The following is a 20,203-nucleotide window of genomic DNA, read 5'->3' as shown; positions in this document are numbered from 1 at the left end:
TATACTTGCAGTTTTTGTCTGGATCAGATCCTAAATGTTAAGGATGTGTGAAATAAAGAAAGACACACAAGGCAGCAACTTAAAATTCATTTTTGTGATAGCAACTCAAATTATTTTGAAATAAATGCACATAAGATACAAATGGAAAAATGAATTATTCAATAATATATTCAGCAGTACATGACAATTTAAAATCAAATACATCTTAGTGTAATAGTAACATAATATTTTTCTATTTTCTTGCCTAAAATATTGCCAAACATATAAATGTAACATGTACAGTTTCCAATACTGAAAAATATAATCTCTAAAATGCAAATAAATGACTGATACACAGTGCCTTAGATGTTATCCTCACAGTACAAACTACCCAAAAGAAATAAAAACATTCTTTTAATGTACAAATAAAGCACCGATCCACAGTGCATGCTATCTAATCCTGAAACCCACCCTCCCTGATGCACCTGGAATTTCAATCTTACAATTTAAAGTTTACGCAACATTTTACAAAAGTATGCATGGTTTTACAGATTTTAAAACCATTTAAGAGCATTAAACCCAATTTTCAAATAATTTGCATTTGATAATCTAAATTGGACTCCAGCTAGAAAGGCTTTCATCACCAAAATCCATTTTTAAAGAAACAGTTTGACTTAGCAACAACAAAATAATTTTGTAGAAACTTCCACTCTTCTCATCTGAACTTTTAAAATATTCAAAAAGAAGAAAAAGATACTATGTTCTTTCAGAGAGGCAACATATTCAAACAAAGCAGTTAATAAAAACAGTTTTATATACTTCTGTGAAAACTAACGCATCAAACGTTTCAATATCAGAGATATACACATACAAGGAAGAATTTCAGATGTTATCAATAGCAATAAATCTAATGGGAAGGTAGTGTAAAGGGCATAAGATGTACATTATGTTTAATATTGTAAAATGGATATTTTTAAGCAGTAAAATAGTAAGAATTGTTAACCAAGAGTGATTCTATGGCAACTATACACTAGCTATACCCACTAGCTATTTCCTTAGTAATTTTAAAGTAGTTCTGAATCCATTCTAGGTTAAGGCTACTGCTTTTCTCCAGTTTATCACCAGTTGCAAGCATAAAAATTTACTGCTTTCTCAATATTCTAACCAACCCCAATGCAGTAGATAATTAGCCATAAATGAGCTCTAGGATAATACTTGGCAAAACTAAGAGAAGCCAAACATTTCTTTGAATACAAATGCACATCACTTTATCACACATCAGCTCATTACAGAGTTCTCCTACTGTCACGAATGGGGGAAAATTTTTCCATAGGGAAGCTCAAGTCTGCTGCCTGCCAGATCTAGATGCACTGACAAGGCAATATGCTTGATTGAGAGGGAGGGAAGGTGGCTACTGCTACTATGGTGGTCCCTGTCAACTATAAAGAGTTGAATAGTAGAATTGTCTCACAGGAGACATCCTTCCATCCTTTGAGGATTGACAGAGGTTCCTGGTGCTGCCTTGCATGCTATTTGGGGTGGAGGTGGCAAGAGAAAAAAGCACAGCAGAAGGAGAATCATCTGTCAGATACCTGCAAAAGTACATTGTCTTGCAAACTTGGCACCAACACACAAAATGTCCAATAAAAGGATGCTTTGAAGAGAAATAAAGGTTTGAAAGAATTTATTAAAATACAAGCCAAATTTCAAGTTCGCTATAGCACAGTTATGGCTTGATTAAAAAAAATGATTTTATGGTGCAATGGCATTCACGTTCATATTTTCATTGATAATGCTAACAAAACTAAAAAAAGGAAACAGAGGCTTCTTTTAGCTGAAAATATTTTTGACTAAGCAGATCTTTGCCAAGTACGCACAGAGTAGTTTTGCTCCCTTTTAAACTGGAAATCACACATTCCTTGTAATCTTTCTGATGTTCTGGTTCTGTCCAAGTGGTAGAAGTGTGATGCACTTGATACTGAGCACTATTTAAGCACGTTCCCTCTTTTCTGATGAGCTTATGCTCTACTATGTTTATCTATAGCACTGTTACAACAATGCCCTCCATGTCTCATTCTCTACCCAAGCAATGCCATAACCGTCCACACAATTCCAGACACAGAACTTAAACAATGTGCAAAATATTATGCAATTAAATATCTCCAGTTTTAAAGTATATAACACTACTTACCTCAGAGCGAAGTTCTGCTTTTCTGAAAACATTTTAGTTACAATATAAAGACATGTGTATGTTTATGTAAAAACAATGGCAATAACTCCAAGAAATGTGTTTTATTTTTACTTTTTGTATGGCAATTTATTTATTGGGCTGTCTCTCAGACAGTTCAACTTGACATGACATCTTACACATTTCCTGGATTCTCCCTCTACAGTTAAGGGAACTGTGGGCTGCGATACCTTTTACTGAATCCACAAAAACAATGCTGTATTGCACGAACTTCTGAGAACAGATAGGACTTCTTTAACTTACGGATTCATTTTTTTTTGTTCTGTTAATTCAACCCCTGCCAATGTTACTAAAGCAATGCTGAAATATGTCAATTCAACCCTTTTAAGAGTCTAACCATAGGGCTAATTTTGAAAACAGTGCCAAATGCCTAATTTATTCAGCTAAGTTAACACATTTCTGGCCAATACTTTCCCAGCTAGGGTGAAGCTGAAAATCTGTTTAAATCTAGCTGGTTAGGTTTAATGAAGTTCTCCCTGCATTACAGGATAGCCCTCTAATTTAGGTGGGCTATATTTATCTAATCAGCCACAAAAATTCACTGGAGGGTTCTAGTCACTTAGCGCCATAGTTAGGCAGCTAAATCTCTTTGAATGTCAGCGCCTTGTATCCAGTATAGGCACATACACATTTTCCATGTCATTCTAACAAAAAGGTATGACAACCTAGAACGATTCCATTTTTTCCCAGAACCAATACACCTACTAAGACAGAGCTGTGTATTATGTTAAGGAAGCATGTTTTAAAAGTAAATGCCAAAAACCACCATCATTCTGGAGTTTCTTTCAGAACGCAGTGATGAACATTTTTTTTCAAGTGTCAAGGTGGTACTCCAGCAACAAATTGCTGCTAAAAGGAATGCAAAGGTCTAAATTATTATTTCAAGCATGCATATTAGTCAAGCAGCCCAAATTTCCTAATCCAATTTCAGAATGCAATAACAATCTGTTACAAAAAAAAATAATTTGATGCATAAAATGAGCGAATATGACCTGAAATCCAGAATTGTTTTATATAAACCATACAAAGGCCTTTTTTTTTTTAAAAATCAAACTCTGGAGGCCCACTTTTAAATTTGAAATGTCTCAAGGTCATAGCAAGCATCCTATTACATGACTTGAAAAGTTCATTCAATAAATATGAAAAATGATAAAAATGTTCTATTCAACTGAAATTGTTTTGGCATTAATGCCTGGCCAGACTGTAGTAACATTTTCAACTATTATAGAATTAGAGGTTTGTTTTACAGTCAGAAATTAATGTAAAATTTCTGAACACTGAAAATACTACAAAGATACTGCAGCATTAGAGACTGACATACTTAGGTTCCATATATTTACAGGTTTTCATTTTTTGTACTTACTGTACTTATTTGAAATTAAAGTGGCACAAGCTATTTTCTAAGGCTGGATAATAACCGGGAATATATTTTAACTTCCCAGTGCTGGCAGTTTAGCACTACCAGACTTTGACAGCTGAACGTCTCATTCTGTGGACACTGTTCCTCATTAATCACTCTCAATCACATTTTTAAGCCCTCCAAATATGCTTCTGGTCACAACTGCAGCATTTCATACCGGCTGTTGAAGCAAGTAGGTTATTCTGAAACCAATACAAAGTGATGCAATGTTTAAAAAAGTGCAGCCATTACCCTCTCCTCCACATTTTTCTACAGTTTAACTACATTACTCTGTGACATGCTCATTTTTGTAGTCTTGAGACGGATCCAACCATGCACTCCCAAATGAACAAACTCTTCACTACAATGCCAATTGGCCAAATTTCAATTGATTCTCTCTCTCTCTCTATATATATATATTTTACATAGTTAATTCACAGCATTTAATCTCACAGTATAAAATTTGTGAATTATAAGACGCTGTTCTAGTATGAAAAAGGAGCGGATTTTTTTTTCTTTACACAATATTGGCCTTACATGGTTCCACAAGCAATACTCAAAGTACATTATTACAGCATTGGAAATTATTGCTCAACTTTAAATGAGCCTTGACTTGATTGCAACAGCCACAGAGCTTTGTTTTTTTTTTTCCTGTTTTTTTGTGAAAGGAGGAGGGGAGGATGGAGACAGTCTAAAATAAATAGAAATATTCAGCCTCAGAATCTGTTCATTAGCAAAGTTATTTTACAGGCTTTTGCTTGATAAACAAAACCATGGAACAGTCACAAGAGAGCACCTTCTCAGAATAAGGTATTTCCAATTCAGCTGGCCCTTCAGTTTCCACCAGGGTAGAAAGATTTCAATCTGCTATCCGAAAACAGTCTTGCAGTCTAAAATAGACAACAGGATTCCATAGCATGGCAACAGTCAAACACAAGTCCCTGCAGCACAGCAGTTCATAATAAATTTGTATTACACTGGTACAGAAGTACAGAGATGCCCTGTTGAAGACTGCATTGCAAGAAGTTTGAAAATTCAGGCTCTTCTTTATACCAATATTTGGTTGTAAAACTGTCGTGTTGCTTTGGCTGCTCTACATGAACTGCATCTGCAAAGCAAGAAAGAGATTATTTCTCTCCAGCACTTCTTCACTAGCTTCCTTTAAAACAAAACAAAACAAAAAAACACAACAAAAAAACTTTGAGAATTTCAACATACAGGTAAACAAAACAAAAATGGTTGGATATATTTCTAAGGCTAAATACAGACATGGCAGAGACTATAACAGTATGTTGCTCCAGGTAAATAATATATATACTTGGTCACACTATTACCAAATACTTGAGCTACTTACTATAACACTGCATACAATGAACACCAGAGTTCTCCACCCTCAGAGTTTGTAGATAATAGCCTGAGTTAGTACTACATATTTTTACAATGAGTGCTCCTCTGTTTTCCTGTTTCAATATGCTGCTAGGAAAGGGCAGACTACAGTCTTAAGATTACTTTGGAAGTGCTAAAATAACATTTTTGCTAAAAAAAATTCTATAGAATAGAACTAATCAATGAAATACATCCATAGTTTTGAAGCCAATGGCTGACATTTTGTATTTAAAAAAATGTAGGTGACTGCATGTTCTGTATGGCAAATATGGGCATTGTTAACATATGATACGGATATATCATTTATTTATAAAACCTGCAGTTCTCAACACATTTTTTATCTAGATAATTGGCATTAGTATTGTTGAGATTACTTACCTGATAATCTTCTTTTCCTTAGTGTAGACAGATGGACTCAGAACGAATGGGTATAGTATCCGCGTGCTAGCAGTTGGAGACGGATCTGACGTCAGCACGGGCGTATATATACCCCCACAGGAAGCGTAGCAACTTAGTAATCTTCCTTGCAAAAGCTGTTATGGATGTGTGTACTGACGCTCAGTGAAAAGTGAAACAGGATTCCCCTGACCGATTGATAGTAGCTGGAGACCGCCAGCATTCCCAACCGGAAGGCGTTGACACCTGGTAGAGTGTACGCTCTTATGGAAACAGAGGACATGGCTTACCTTGAATCGGTGAAACCCATGTACACAGGCAGCTGGGCGGGATGCTGAGTCCATCTGTCTACACTAAGGAAAAGGAGATTATCAGGTAAGTAATCTCAACATTTCCTGGCGTGTAGCCAGATGGACTCGGAACGAATGGGATGTACAAAAGGTTTACTCCCAGCCTGGGCGGGAGGCTGCCTGAGGACCATATAGTACCGCCCTCGCAAATGCTGAGTCCTCCCTAGCCTGGACATCCAGACGGTAGAACCTGGAGAAGGTATGGAGGGAGGACCATGTCGCCGCTTTACATATTTCTGCAGGCGACAGCATCCTGGATTCTGCCCAGGATGCCGCTTGTGCTCTGGTAGAATGAGCCTTGACTTGTAGAGGCGGAGACTTCCCAGCTTCCACATAAGCTGCTCTAATAACTTCTTTAATCCAGCGGGCGATGGTGGGCCGAGAGGCCCCTTGTCGTTTCCCGCTGTGCAGGACGAACAGTTCTTGTGTCACTTCCAGATATCTAGGCAGCAGTCTGCCTATGTCGAGATGGCGTAGCAAACGTCCGTCTTCAGATTTCTTCAAACCTGCCGTGGTAGGCAAGGATATAGTCTGATTAAGGTGAAACTGTGAAACCACTTTAGGTAGAAAGGAGGGAACCGTGCGAAGATGGATAGCCTCTGGGGTGATTCTCAGAAAGGGATCACGGCAGGACAGTGCTTGTAGCTCTGAGACGCGGCGTGCGGAACACACCGCCAATAAGAACACCATCTTCAAGGTTAGAGAACGGAGAGTCAGGCCCCGAAGGGGTCTGAAGGTGGATCCCGCGAGGAAATCCAAAACAAGGTTGAGGTTCCATAAGGGCACAGGCCACTTCAGTGGCGGACGAATATGCTTGACTCCTTGCAGGAAGCGAGAAACATCTGGGTGCTTGGCGATGGTCTTGCCATCCCTCCTGGGGCCATAGCAAGACAGCGCAGCCACCTGAACCTTGATGGAGCTGAGGGAGAGCCCTTCTGAAGTCCATCTTGCAGGAAATCCAACACAATAGGGATCGTGGTCACATGTGGATTGGTGCCATGACTGTCGCACCATGCTTCAAATACTCTCCAGATCCTTACATAGGTGAGGGATGTGGAGAACTTGCGAGCTCGGAGGAGTGTATCTATCACGGGCTCTGAGTAACCTCTTTTCTTCAGTCTAGCCTTCTCAATGGCCAGACCGTAAGAGATAATTGAGCTGGATCCTCGTGGAGGATGGGACCTTGACGTAGAAGGTCCCGGAGAGGAGGCAGGGGAAGGGGCTCCCCTGCCAGTAGTCTTCTCATGTCCGTGTACCAGGGTCTTCTTGGCCAGTCTGGTGCCACTAGAAGAACTAGGCCCCGGTGTTTCTGAATCTTGTGGATGATGGCGCCCAGCAGAGGCCACGGAGGAAAAGCGTATAGCTGAGTCCCTGGAGGCCACGGCTGAACCAGGGTATCGATTCCGTGGGAGAACGGATCGCGCATGCGGCTGAAGTATCTGGGTACTTGAGCATTGGACTTGTCCGCCAGTAAATCCATGTCCAGAATCCCCCAGTGATCCACAATCATCTGGAAGGCTGTGGGTGACAGCTGCCACTCTCCCAGATTTAGACGTTCTCTGCTGAGGAAGTCTGCCGTGGTGTTGTCCTTCCCGGCAATGTGGACGGCGGAGATGTCCTGAAGATTCGCCTCTGCCCAAACCATCAGTGGGGCGATCTCCAGAGATACTTGTTGGCTTCTGGTTCCGCCCTGACGGTTGATGTATGCCACCGTGGTTGCGTTGTCAGACATCACTCTGACTGATCTGTTCTTTAGTTTGTGAGCAAATCGAAGGCATGCCAATCGGACTGCCCGAGCCTCTAGACGGTTGATGTTCCATACTGACTCTTCTCCGCGCCACCGCCCTTGTGCGGTGAGTCCTTCGCAGTGTGCTCCCCAGCCGCTCAGGCTGGCATCTGGGGTGAGCAGAGTCCACGTGGGGGAGGACATCCTCGACCCCTTGCTCATGTGGTCGGACTGCAGCCACCGTAACTGTGTCCGGACTCTGGCAGGCAGAGGTAGGTGCGTGGAATAGTTCCATAGACGAGGGCTCCAGCGAGAGAGCAGGGAGTGTTGTAGAGGTCTCATATGGGCCCTTGCCCAAGGTACCACTTCCAGGGTGGATGTCATGAGACCAAGAACCTGCAGATAATCCCACGCTATGGGCCGACTGGCTCCCATCAAGTACTGGATACGCGTCTGAAGTTTCAACCTTCTCTTGGTAGTGAGACTGACTGTGTCTGCCTGTGTGTCGAACTGTACTCCCAGGTATTCCAGTGACTGGGAAGGCTGAAGGCAACTCTTGCTGAGGTTGATTACCCAGCCCAAGCTTTCCAGAAGGGCGATCACACTGTCGGTTGTCCGATGACTCTCCTCTCGTGATTTCGCCCTGATCAGCCAATCGTCTAGGTAGGGATGGACCAGAATTCCTTCCCGCCTGAGGGCCGCTGCTACCACGACAACCACCTTGGTGAAGGTCCGCGGTGACGTGGCCAATCCGAAGGGCAGAGCCCGGAATTGGAAGTGGTGACCCAAAACCTTGAAGCGTAGGTAGCGCTGATGATCCGGATGGATCGGGATATGCAGGTAGGCTTCCGACAAGTCTAATGCCATGAGGAATTCTCCTGGCTGTACTGCGGTCTTGACGGAGCGCAGAGTTTCCATGCGAAACCTCGGGACCTGTAAGTATCGATTGACGGACTTGAGGTCCAGTACAGGCCGAAAGGTGCCCCCTTTCTTGGGTACCATGAAATAAATGGAATAGTGTCCAGAATTCACTTCCCAGGCAGGTACTGGGATGATAGCGTTCAAGGACAGGAGCCTTGCCAAGGTTGTATTTGGATTTTCAGAAGGCGTTTGACAAAGTCCCTCATGAGAGGCTTCTACGAAAACTAAAAAGTCATGGGATAGGAGGCGATGTCCTTTCGTGGATTACAAACTGGTTAAAAGACAGGAAACAGAGAGTAGGACTAAATGGTCAATTTTCTCAGTGGAAAAGGGTAAACAGTGGAGTGCCTCAGGGATCTGTACTTGGACCGGTGCTTTTCAATATATATATCAATGATCTGGAAAGGAATACAATGAGTGACGTTATCAAATTTGCAGATGATACAAAATTATTCAGAGTAGTTAAATCACAAGCAGACTGTGATACATTACAGGAGGACCTTGCAAGACTGAAGATTGGGCATCCAAATGGCAGATGAAATTTAATGTGGACAAGTGCAAGGTGTTGCATATAGGGAAAAATAACCCTAGCTGTAGTTACACGATGTTAGGTTCCATATTAGGAACTACCACCCAAGAAAGAGATCTAGGCGTCATAGTAGATAATACATTGAAATCGTCAGCTCAGTGTGCTGCAGCAGTCAAAAAAGCAAATAAAATGTTAGGAATTATTAGGAAGGGAATGGTTAATAAAACGGAAAATGTCATAATGCCTCTATATCGCTCCATGGTGAGACCACACCTTGAATACTGTGTACAATTCTGGTCGCCGTATCTCAAAAAAGATATAGTTGCAATGGAGAAGGTACAGAGAAGGGCAACCAAAATGATAAAGGGGATGGAACAGCTCCCCTATGAGGAAAGGCTGAAGAGGTTAGGGCTGTTCAGCTTGGAGAAGAGACGGCTGAGGGGGGATATCATAGAGGTCTTTAAGATCATGAGAGGTCTTGAACGAGTAGATGTGACTCGGTTATTTACACTTTCGAATAATAGAAGGACTAGGGGGCATTCCATGAAGTTAGCAAGTAGCACATTTAAGACTAATCGGAGAAAATTCTTTTTCACTCAACGCACAATAAATCTCTGGAATTTGTTGCCAGAGGATGTGGTTAGTGCAGTTAGTGTAGCTGGGTTCAAAAAAGGTTTGGATAAGTTCTTGGAAGAGAAGTCCATTAACTGCTATTAATCAAGTTTACTTAGGGAATAGTCACTGCTATTAATTGCATCAGTAGCATGGGATCTTCTAGGTGTTTGGGTAATTGCCAGGTTCTTGTGGCCTGGTTTGGCCTCTGTTGGAAACAGGATGCTGGGCTTGATGGACCCTTGGTTTGACCCAGCATGGCAATTTCTTATGTTCTTATGTTCTTATGTAGCTTCCAATGCTGCCTTCTTGTGTATGGGACATGACGATTCCACAAACTTGTCCGGAGGGAGATAATGAAAGTCCAGATAATATCCCTCTCGGATAATGGCGAGGACCCACTGGTCCAACGTGATCTCGACCCATCTGGAGTAGAAGAGGGTTAACCTGCCCCCTATGGCTCCGTCCCACAGATGAATCGGCGGATTCTCATTGGGAGGCGCGGCCGGGACCTGAGCCCGGGCCTGCTCACCTCTTGCGCTGCTTGGTCCGAAAGGACTGATTCCTGGCCTGAGGACGTGGTGCCTGGTAGCGACTCCTGTAAGGAACAAAGCGCTGTGAACTCCTGCCCCTGGAGGGCCTTGGAAAGGCGCGCTGGCCCCTTCTGAACCGATCTTCCGGCAGTCTAGGCACTGGAGAGGCACCCCAAGTACTGGCCAGTTTATCAAGGTCGCTGCCAAATAGGAAAGAGCCCTTAAAGGGCAATCTGGTGAGGCGTGTCTTTGAAGGCGCATCAGCTGACCATCTCCGGATCAAGAGCTGCCTCCTGGCGGCTACGGAGGATGAGATCCCCTTAGCTGTTGTCCGGACTAGGTCTGATGCCGCATCCGTGAGGAACGAAAGAGCTGACTCCATGTCAGCTGCTGGAGCGTTGTTCCTAACCTATGACAAACAGGCACGCGTCACCACTGTGCAGCAGGTCGCGATCCGCAAAGATAGAGCTGCCACCTCAAAGGTCTGTTTCAAAATGGCGTCCAGTCGCCGGTCATGAGACTCCTTGAGGGCCGTCCCCCCCTCAACTGGAATGGTAGTGCGCTTGACCACAGCGCTAATCAAGGCATCCACCTGAGGGCACGCCAGCAGGTCCTGGATAGCCGGTGCCAATGGGTACATGCCCGTCAGGGCCCGGCCCCCTTTGAAGGAAGCCGCTGGTGCCGCCCATTCTAAATCTATCAGTTGTTGTGCTGCTTGCAAGAATGGAAAATGGCGAGCTGTAGGACGAAGACCTTCCAGCAGGGGGTTCTGCGCAGAGGGTACCGTAGCGCTGGGACCTGTAATATCCAACTCCTCCAGACACTGAGACACCAGGTCGGAGAGATCCTCCTTAGGGAAGAACCGCCTCATGGTTCTAATATGGCTCAATCCCTGGGGGAAGTTCCCCCTCGTCCGGGAGTTTGGACTCATCCGGTGAAACTTCCTGGTCTGACTGATCTGGACTGTCCAGCGGCGGGAGGACCCGCTCACGATAAGGGCGTGAGGGTCCAGGAACAGGATCTGCAGGAGAGGCAGCCGCAGCAGCCGCCACAGTCGCAGCCACCGCAGGAACCGCAGGAACAACAGGAACAGCAGGAACCACAGGGCCTGGACGGGAAGCCGTTTGCATCTGTACAAAGGCATGAATCCCCTTAAAGAGATCCACCCAGGAAATGGAAGCAGCCTCTAATCGCCGGGGGTACAAGATCCTCCGGGATTCCCGATTGGTCGAGACTGCCCGCTAAATCCGGGGTAGCCCCTGGGGAACTGTCAGCAAATCGTGGCTGAGACCGGTCCTGGCCCGAGGGTCCCACGGCCTCCTCACATTGGGCACATAGGGAGTCTGGCTCTTCACTGTGCGTGGCTCTAAGCTGGCATGCAGAGCAGAGGCCAAGGGCTTTAATGCCTGAGGCAGGCGGCGCCGCCGCTGAAGACGCTGAGGCATTCTGTTCCATTGAAAAGTATGCGCTGAATGAGAAGCGGCAATAACATATGCTTAATAGAACAGGCGCACAATAATAGTATGCGGCAGCAATATGCGCTTAATAGAACAGGCGCACAATAATAATAATATGCGGCAGCAATATACGCTTAATACAACAGGCGCACAATAATAATATGCTGCAGCAATATGCGCTTAATACAACAGGCGCTTAACCATAATAATATGCAATATGCTCTCAGCAATATGCAGTTAGCAATACACGCTCAATGGCATTCAATAAGCTCTCAGCAATAGGCGGTTAGCAATACACGCTCAATGGCATTCAATAAGCTCTCGGCAGTAAGAGGTTAGCAATACACGCTCAATGGCAGTCAATAGGCTCTCAGCAATAAGCGGTTAACAATACACGCTCAATGGCATTCAATAGGCTCTCAGCAATAAGCGGTTAGCAATACATGCTCAATGGCATTCAATAGGCTCTCAGCAATAAGCGGTTAGCAATACACGCTCAATGGCATTCAATAGGCTCTCAGCAATAAGCGGTTAGCAATATACGCTCAATGGCATTCAATAGGCTCTCAGCAATATGCGGTTAGCAATACACGCTCAATGGCATTCAATATGCTCTCAGCAATAGGCGATTAGCAATACACGCTAGGTGGCATTCAATATGCTCTCAGCAATAAAGCAATATATGCACAAGGAGGAATAGAGCCGCGCCTATTATGGGCGCTCAATACCTGAACAAGGCCCACAAAATGGTGCCCTCCACAGCGTGCCACGCCGCCAATCCTCTGTTCCTCGGAGACCAGAAATAAGAGATGTACGCCTTACCTGATCCTCGGCGCTTCCCGGCTGGAACCCGGGCAGTCTCCGGCTGCGGGGGGAGAGGGCAAGTACCTTCACCGCTGCGTTTGAGGATATGCACCCGCTGCCTCGTCCACGCAGGGACCGAGGCGCCTCGTATGCCTCACCCGAACCTCGCCCGGGGGCTATGTCCCTGCCGCGATTCGGCCACCGGACCGAGGACTTAGACCTCCGGGGGATCACGGAAATCACCCCAGGAAACTCTACTGGGGGAGGGACCTTAGGGTATCACCGCAGGAGTGCGGGGCTCGATGTTGTAGATGAAAGAAAGTAGAAAGTAGAAAATAGAAAGTAGATTTGGAAAACACGCTCAGCGAGCGTGCAGGCTCTCCAAACTGCTTTGGAGACGGAAATTACTAAGTTGCTACGCTTCCTGTGGGGGTATATATACGCCCGTGCTGACGTCAGATCCATCTCCAACTGCTAGCACGCGGATACTATACCCATTCGTTCTGAGTCCATCTGGCTACACGCCAGGAAATATTATTTTATTTATGCAATTTTATATACCGTTACATGGAACACAAGATTCTATCTTTACGGTTTACATAGGTAAAAATCATCATAAAAAGTTAGAAACAGACTAAAATACAATAAAATTCAATCTATATAAATAAAAATGTAAATGTTCGCTTGTTCAAATGGGGTCTAACCGACGGACCGCAAATGCGCAGTAGAGAGCAGCTCTACCGCACATGTGTGGACCATACAGCTCTGCGCTATGGGCTGGGTGTCACAGAGGGGAGAAGAAAAGGGCAGACGAGTCGCCGCTCCGAGAAACGGCTCAGCCCGTTCCTCCGCCGCTGGGGAAAGGGGGAGGGACGGCCGGACAGTTACACACAGGAGGAGGAAAGGGTAGAAGAGTCGCCGAGCCAGTCCGTCCACCACCGGGGAAGGTGAGGGGGAGGGAGTTGGGACGGCCGGAGCAGAGCTAATGCGCATTGTGAAATTAAACCAGACTGAGCCACGGCAACACGCTCCGAGAAACGGCTCAGCCCGTTCCTCCGCCGCTGGGGAAGGGGGGAGGTAGTAGGGAATGCCGGACAGTTACACACAGGAGGCGGAAAGGGTAAAAGAGTCGAGGAGGCGGAAAGGGTAAAAGAGTCGCCGAGCCAGTCCGTCCACCGCCGGGGAAGGGGGGGGAGGGAGTTGGGACGGCCGGAGCAGAGCAAATGCAGAAACGTGCGCTTTCTCTTTTCTTTCTTTAGTGCTGGGTGTCACAGAGGGGAGGAGGAAAGGGCAGACGAGTCACCGCTCCAAGAAACGGCTCAGCCTGTTTCTCCGCCGCTGGGGAAGGGAGTAGGGACGACCGGACAGTTACACACAGGAGGAGGAAAGGGTAGAAGAGTCTCAATTGAGATATCACACCGGTTTTACATTCAGGTACTGTAGGTATTTCCCTATCCCCAGAGGGCTTACAGTCTAAGTTTTTGTACCTGAGGCAATGGAGGGTAAAGTGACTTGCCCAAGGTCACAAGGAGCGACAGCAGGACTTGAACCCTGGTCTCCTGGTTCATAGTCCACTGCTCTAACCACTAGGCTATTCCTCCTCTGTCTAACCTTCTTCAGTAAGGCAATTTCAGCAGCCAGATATGCTGCCATAATGACCTCCTTAATCCAGTGGGCACTCGTTGCCTGCGTCACTGGTGCTCCCTGCTTACCTCCAGTCTTAGTCACCTCCAAATAGTGCATTGATGCTTGACGTCCAAGGAGCTCAAAAGACGGTACTCAGCTCATTCTCTGTCCCTGTCCAAGGCAGGCAGAGAAATCGACTGATTCAAGTGAAAGTCTGAAACCACTCTGGGCAAAAAGGAAGGCACAGTCTGAAGCTGAACCGAGTCACATGGAGTCACATGGAGAAAAGGTTCATAGCAGGAAAGAACCTGCAGCTCAGAGTCCAGACAAGCCAAACGCTGCTACCAGAAAAACTGTCTTCAAAGTAAGCAGCTGCAAGGAAAGAGTATGCAGCGGTCAAAAGTCGGACCTGCCAAGAACTCCCAGGTCCTGTCAGACAAATCTGATTGACTTTTTTGACTGGGTAACCAAGGAATTGGATCAAGGAAGAGCACTTGATGTCATCTACTTGGACTTCAGCAAAGCTTTTGATACGGTCCCGCACAGGAGACTGGTGAATAAAATAAGAAGCTTAGGACTGAGTGCCGAGGTGGTGGCCTGGATTGCAAACTGGTTGAAGGACAGAAGACAATGTGTGATGGTAAATGGAACGCTCTCTGAAGAAAGAGCGACATTGCGGACGGGATAGAAGGTAAGGTTTTTCTTTTTGTGGACGACACAAAGATCTGCAACAGAGTGGACACGCCGGAAGGAGTGGAGAGAATGAGACGGGATTTAAGGAAGCTGGAAGAGTGATCGAAGATATGGCAGCTGAGATTCAATGCCAAGAAGTGCAGAGTCCATGCATATGGGGAGTGGAAATCCGAATGAACTGTATTTGATGGGGGAAGAAAGGCTGATGTGCACAGAGCAGGGAGAGAGACCTTGGGGTGATGGTGTCTAATGATCTGAAGTCGGCGAAACAATTGACAGGCGATAGCTAAAGCCAGAAGAATGCTGGGCTGCATAGCGAGAGGAAATATCGAGTAAGAAAATGGAAGTGATTATCCCCTTGTACAGGTCCTTGGTGAGGCCCACACCTGAGTACTGTTTTCAGTTCTGGAGACCGTATCACCAAAAGAGACAGAGACAAGATAGAGGCGGTCCAGAGAAGGGCGACCAGAAAGGTGGAGGGTCTTCATCGAATGACTTATGAGTAGAGATTGAAGAATCTAAATATGTACACCCTGGAGGAAAGGAGGAGCAAGGTGATATGATACAGGCTTCATATACTTGAAAGGTTTTAATGATCCAAAGACTACGACAAACCTTTTCCTTCGGAAAAAAATCAGCAGAACCAGGGGTCACGATTTGAAACTCCAGGGAGGAAGATTCAGAACCAATGTCAGGAAGTATTTCTTCACAGAGAGGGTGGTGGATGCCTGGAATGCCCTTCCGGAGGAAGTGGTGAAGACCAGAACTGTGAAGGACTTCAAAGGGGCTTGGGATAAACACTGTGGATCCATAAAGTCTAGAGGACGTGAATGAAGAGTGGGTGGCTCGCGGGAATAACGGCTACTGCCTGGAGATAATACCCTTATTCAATAAACATTCACACAGTTAATGCGACTCCAACAATGCTCTAAACTTCAACGGCAAGAGGAAAAGTGGAAAAAAGGATTTGCATTCACAAAAAACGAGGGATTAGCTTGCTTGTTACGGCGGTTACTACCCCAAACCAAATAAGCCTGATACTTCACTTTTAATACATATCCAGCATAGCTCTCTGCTTCAACGGCAGGGGAGAAAGACAGATACTTCACGCATATCCAGCATAGCTCTCTGCTTCAACGGCAGGGGAGAAAGACAGATACTTCACGCATATCCAGCATAGCTCTCTGCTTCAACGGCGGGGGGAATGAAGAAAAGTGGATCTATATCCAGGCAACAACCAACAAGGACTGAATTACATAGTCTGAGTAAAAAAAAGCATGGGTGTAGCTTGCTTATTGCGGCAGTTACTACCCCTAACTAAGCTAGATATTCATTTAGATGCAGTTCCAACACTGTTCTCTACATTAATGGTGGGGGTGGAAGGGAAATAGAACCAAAAGATTACTAAGAGCCAAGATTAACAGAAGTATGAGGAAAAAAAAAGTGCAAAGCTTACTGGGCAGACTGGAAGGGCCGTTTGGTCTTCTTCTGCCATAATTTCTATGTTTCTATGTTAGTAAGGCCTAAGTTCCAAGGGTGAGCAAAAGGCGTGCTTGGCTGGTTTTTCTGTTTGTGCACAGAGCAGAACTTGTCCACTTTGTGATTGAGATGTGATGCAAAGAGTTCTATTGTTGGTTGACCCCACCATTGAAAAATCCTGGTCGCTACTGAGGGATCCAGGGGACCATTCGTGTGGTTGGAACTGGCGACTTGAGTCGGTCCGCCACTACGTTGTGAATGCCTGCCAGATAAGTGGCCCGGAGAAAACATTGAGTGTGTTAGGGCCAGGCCCAAATCTGTGCAGCTTCTTGACAAAGGAGATACGAGCCCATACCTCCTTGTTTGTTGATGTACCACATGGCTACTGTGTTGTCCGTTTGGATCAGAACAGTCTTGTGCGAAAGGCAGTCCTTGAACGCATGTAGCGCATAACGTATAGCTCGAAGTTCCAGGAAATTGATTGAAAAGTTGCTTCGAGTCTTGTCCAAGTGCCTTGGGTTTGGAGGTTGTCTATGTGAGCTCCCCAACTGAAGGTGGATGCATCTGTAGTCAACGTTATCTGTGGGACTGGTTGATGGAAAGGTAGGCCTTTGTGCAAGTTGTCTTTGTTTGCCCACCACATTAGAGATAATCTCGGTTGGGGGGGGGATCACTTGAATTGGATAATGTAGTGGTTGAATGGCTTGGCTCCATTGTGATCTTAACGTCCATTGGGTTATTCTCATGGCCAATCTTGCCATAGGAGTGATATGAACTGTGGAGGCCATGTGGCCTAATAAGGTTAGAAAGTGGATGAGCTGTCACTTGTTTCTGTGAGTAAAATGGATCTTGGCCCAGAGTGAAAGTGTGTTTGGCCCGATCCTCGGGTAGAAAGGCTCTTGAGAGGATGGTGTTCAATTCTGCTCCGATGAACTGAAGTAGGTGAGACGGAGTGAGATGGGATTTTTGATAGCTGATGAGAAAACCCATGGATTGAAGTAGAGAAATTGTTCGACTGAGAGAAGTGAGAGCTCCTTGTTGAGATTGACTTCTGATGAGCCAGTTGTCTAGATATGGAAAGACATGGACACTTTCTTTGTGCAAGTGTCCTGCTATTACTGCCAGACATTTTGTGAAGACTCTGGGAGCAGAGGCTAGTCCAAATGGCAGAACTCTGTATTGGAAATGTTGATGGCCCACCATGAAGCGCAGATACTTGCAATGAGGAGGGAATATTGGAATGTGAGCGTAAGCGTCTTGAAGATCCAGAGAACAAAGCCAATCTCCTGTTTGAAGAAGGGAAGAATGGTGCCTAGGAAACCATCCTGAACTTTTATTTCTTTACAAATTTGTTGAGATTTCTGAGGTCTAGGATGGGACGTAGGCCCCCTGTTTTCTTGGAATGAGGGAAGTAACGGGAGTAGAATCCTCTGCCCTGCTGAGTCCGGGGCACTAGAAGTACAGCCCTGGCTCTCAGAAGGATGGATAATTCTGCTTGTAGATGAATTAGTTGAGATTCTTGCTGTGGAAAGAAACTTGGTTGGGGATTCTGGTGGGAATCGAGAGGAAATTGAGTTTGTAACCTCGAGAGACTATGGAGAGTACCCATTGATCTGATGTTATTCTTCGCTAATGTGTATAAAAATAGGGATACTCTTCCTCCTACTGGCAGGTCTGGTCGAGGATTCAGGAGATGGATTTGTTCTCTGATCTGGATTTCCAAAAACCCGTAGCTGGGCCTGTCTGAGGAGGAGGTTGCGGGCGAGTTGTCCTTGGCTGCCTGGCCTGGGAAAGCTGTTGTGGCCTAGTTGGCCTACTCCTAGAGGCTTGGGGATAGTATCATCTTTGCCTGTAGTAATGGGCGTCTGGTTTCTCTCCTAGGTGTCGACAAGGAGGCTGTGCAGAGGGTTCTTGTGGAACCTGTGACAACTGACGTAAGGGTTTCTGTATGTTCCTTATTTATTTATTTTATTTAAAAAAGTATTTATATACCGTCTTTTAAAAAAAAGAAATTTTAATCAAAAACGGTTCACAGATTTAAAACCAAAAATAAAATAATCAAAATAAAAATGGAATTTTTAAACTTTACATAAAAATTGGTATAACTAGACAGAATGCTAGTAATATAAGGTTATTAAAATATAAAAAGTTGTGGAACCATGGGCTTATTGTTTTGGGGGAAAAGGGGAAAGAGGGGGGGAAGGGGAACGGGAGGGAGGAAAGGGGAAGTGGGAGAAATAGAGCGTAAAAATTATATGAGATAAGGGAAGAAGGGAGAAGGGTATGATAGTTGGAAACGTGTGAATTGAGCAGGTATGTTGTAGTTATGTGTAGTATAAAATGGGATTGTATGGGTGTAAACTAAGTTAGAGAGGGTAAGTTTTGGGTATTGATGATTAAGTTAATTAGAAGACGTGTTGAATGCCAGTTGAAAAAGATTGTTTTGAGAGATTTTTTGAAATGTGCAGTGTTGGATATCGAGCGAAGATGGTTTGGTAAAGTGTTCCAAAGTGTTGGACCGCCTATTGAAAAGGCTCTTTTTCTAGTGAGGTCTAATCTGGGCTTGTTTAGGAGAAGGGATATCTATAAATTTTGGTTAAGTGATCTTAGAGTGTCGCGTCGGTTTGTATATGCGCAGTAGTGAACAAAGCCAGGTAGAAGTAGGAGTATGGTTATGAATTAAACTATGGATAATAGAGAGAATTTTGTATTTTATTCTGAACTTTATGGGTAACCAGTGTAATGATTGTAGAATAGGGGTGATATGATGACGTAAAGATGTTCTGGTTAGTATCCGGGCTGCAGAGTTTTGGATCAGTTGAAGGGGGTATAGTGAAGAGTCTGACAATCCTAGGAAAAGAGCATTACAATAGTCTAAGCCAGAGAAGATTAAGGATTGAAGAATGGTTCTGTAATCTCGGTAAAATAGTAGAGGACGAAGATGTTTTAACAGACGTAGTTTGAAAAACGATTTTTTTGTAAGTGAGGATATGTGTTGTTTTAGAGAAAGATCTGAGTTAATGTTTACACCTAGGTTTATAGCAGAGCGTGTTATGGGGATAGTAACATTATTGATTGTAAGATGTGATGGTGGACCTAATGAAGAATCAGAGATGGAAGTTAAGTATACGAGCTCAGTTTTTGCTGGATTCAGTTTTAATCGATTGTGGGAGAGCCAAGAGTTGATTGTAGATAAGTATAGAGAAACTAAAGATAGAGTGTCTGACCAGGATGATTTATAAGGGACAAAAAATTGGATGTCGTCTGCATAAATTTGAACTGAAGATTAAGAGAGGATAGAATGTAGCATAAAAGGAAGTAGATATATGTTGAACAGAATAGGAGAAAGAGTGAGCCCTGAGGAACGCCGGAATTAATGATATATGGGAAGAGCAGTGCTGACTATAATTGACTTGTTGAGGTCGGTTGGAGAGAAAGGAAGTAACCAGTTCAAAACTGTACCTGTGATGCCTATGTTTTGAAGACCTGAATGAGTATCTGATGATTAATGGTATCGAATGCTGCTGATATATCTAAGAAAACTATAATGTTAGTCTGTATAGTGAGTCGAATGCACGGAAAAAAGTATCAAAAGAGGAGAGAGAGAGTGTTTCTGTTGGAATGACCTTTTCTAAATCCATGTTGATTAATATGAAGAATATTGTGCTCTGTAAGAAAAATCGTTAACTGATGGAGTACTACAGATTCTATTAGTTTAGCCAGGGGAAGTAAGAGATGCTATAGGTCTGTAATTGTTGAGATCAGATGTATCTTTTGCTTTAGCTTTTAAGATTGGTAGTATAGAGGTCTTTTTTAAAGTGTGGGGGAATTCACCTGATTCTAGGGATTGATTAACTAAAAGAGTAAGAAAAGAGCAGGCTTCAAGTTTGAGAGCTTTGAAAAAGGCTCCAGAGCATGGATTATAAGGGGAGTTGGAGGGTTTTTGTTTGTTTATAATGGCCTCTTGGACTTTTTCACCAAACAAGTTATCCCCCACACATGGCACGTCAACCAGTTATCCTGGACCTCAGGCCTGAGGTCCGAGCCTTAAGCCATGCCCATCTA

The 20,203-nt window shown here is 44.5% G+C and overlaps 1 protein-coding gene across 1 annotated transcript in view; it reads right to left on the bottom strand.

Annotated features, from left to right (window-relative positions):
* Positions 1 to 74: 74 nt before the first annotated feature.
* LOC115094632 (phosphatidylinositol-binding clathrin assembly protein-like) overlaps positions 75 to 20,203 on the bottom strand; it is an 818,237-nt gene continuing 798,108 nt past the window's right edge. The window contains 1 exon segment of the mRNA XM_029607889.1: positions 75 to 4,734. Coding sequence (XP_029463749.1) covers positions 4,720 to 4,734 — 15 coding nt within the window. The 3' untranslated portion in view covers positions 75 to 4,719.

Source organism: Rhinatrema bivittatum, chromosome 6, assembly GCF_901001135.1.
Source record: "Rhinatrema bivittatum chromosome 6, aRhiBiv1.1, whole genome shotgun sequence".
Lineage (NCBI taxonomy): Eukaryota > Metazoa > Chordata > Amphibia > Gymnophiona > Rhinatrematidae > Rhinatrema > Rhinatrema bivittatum.
Note: the sequence above shows the minus strand (reverse complement) of the source record. Positions and strands in the feature narration are given on the sequence as shown.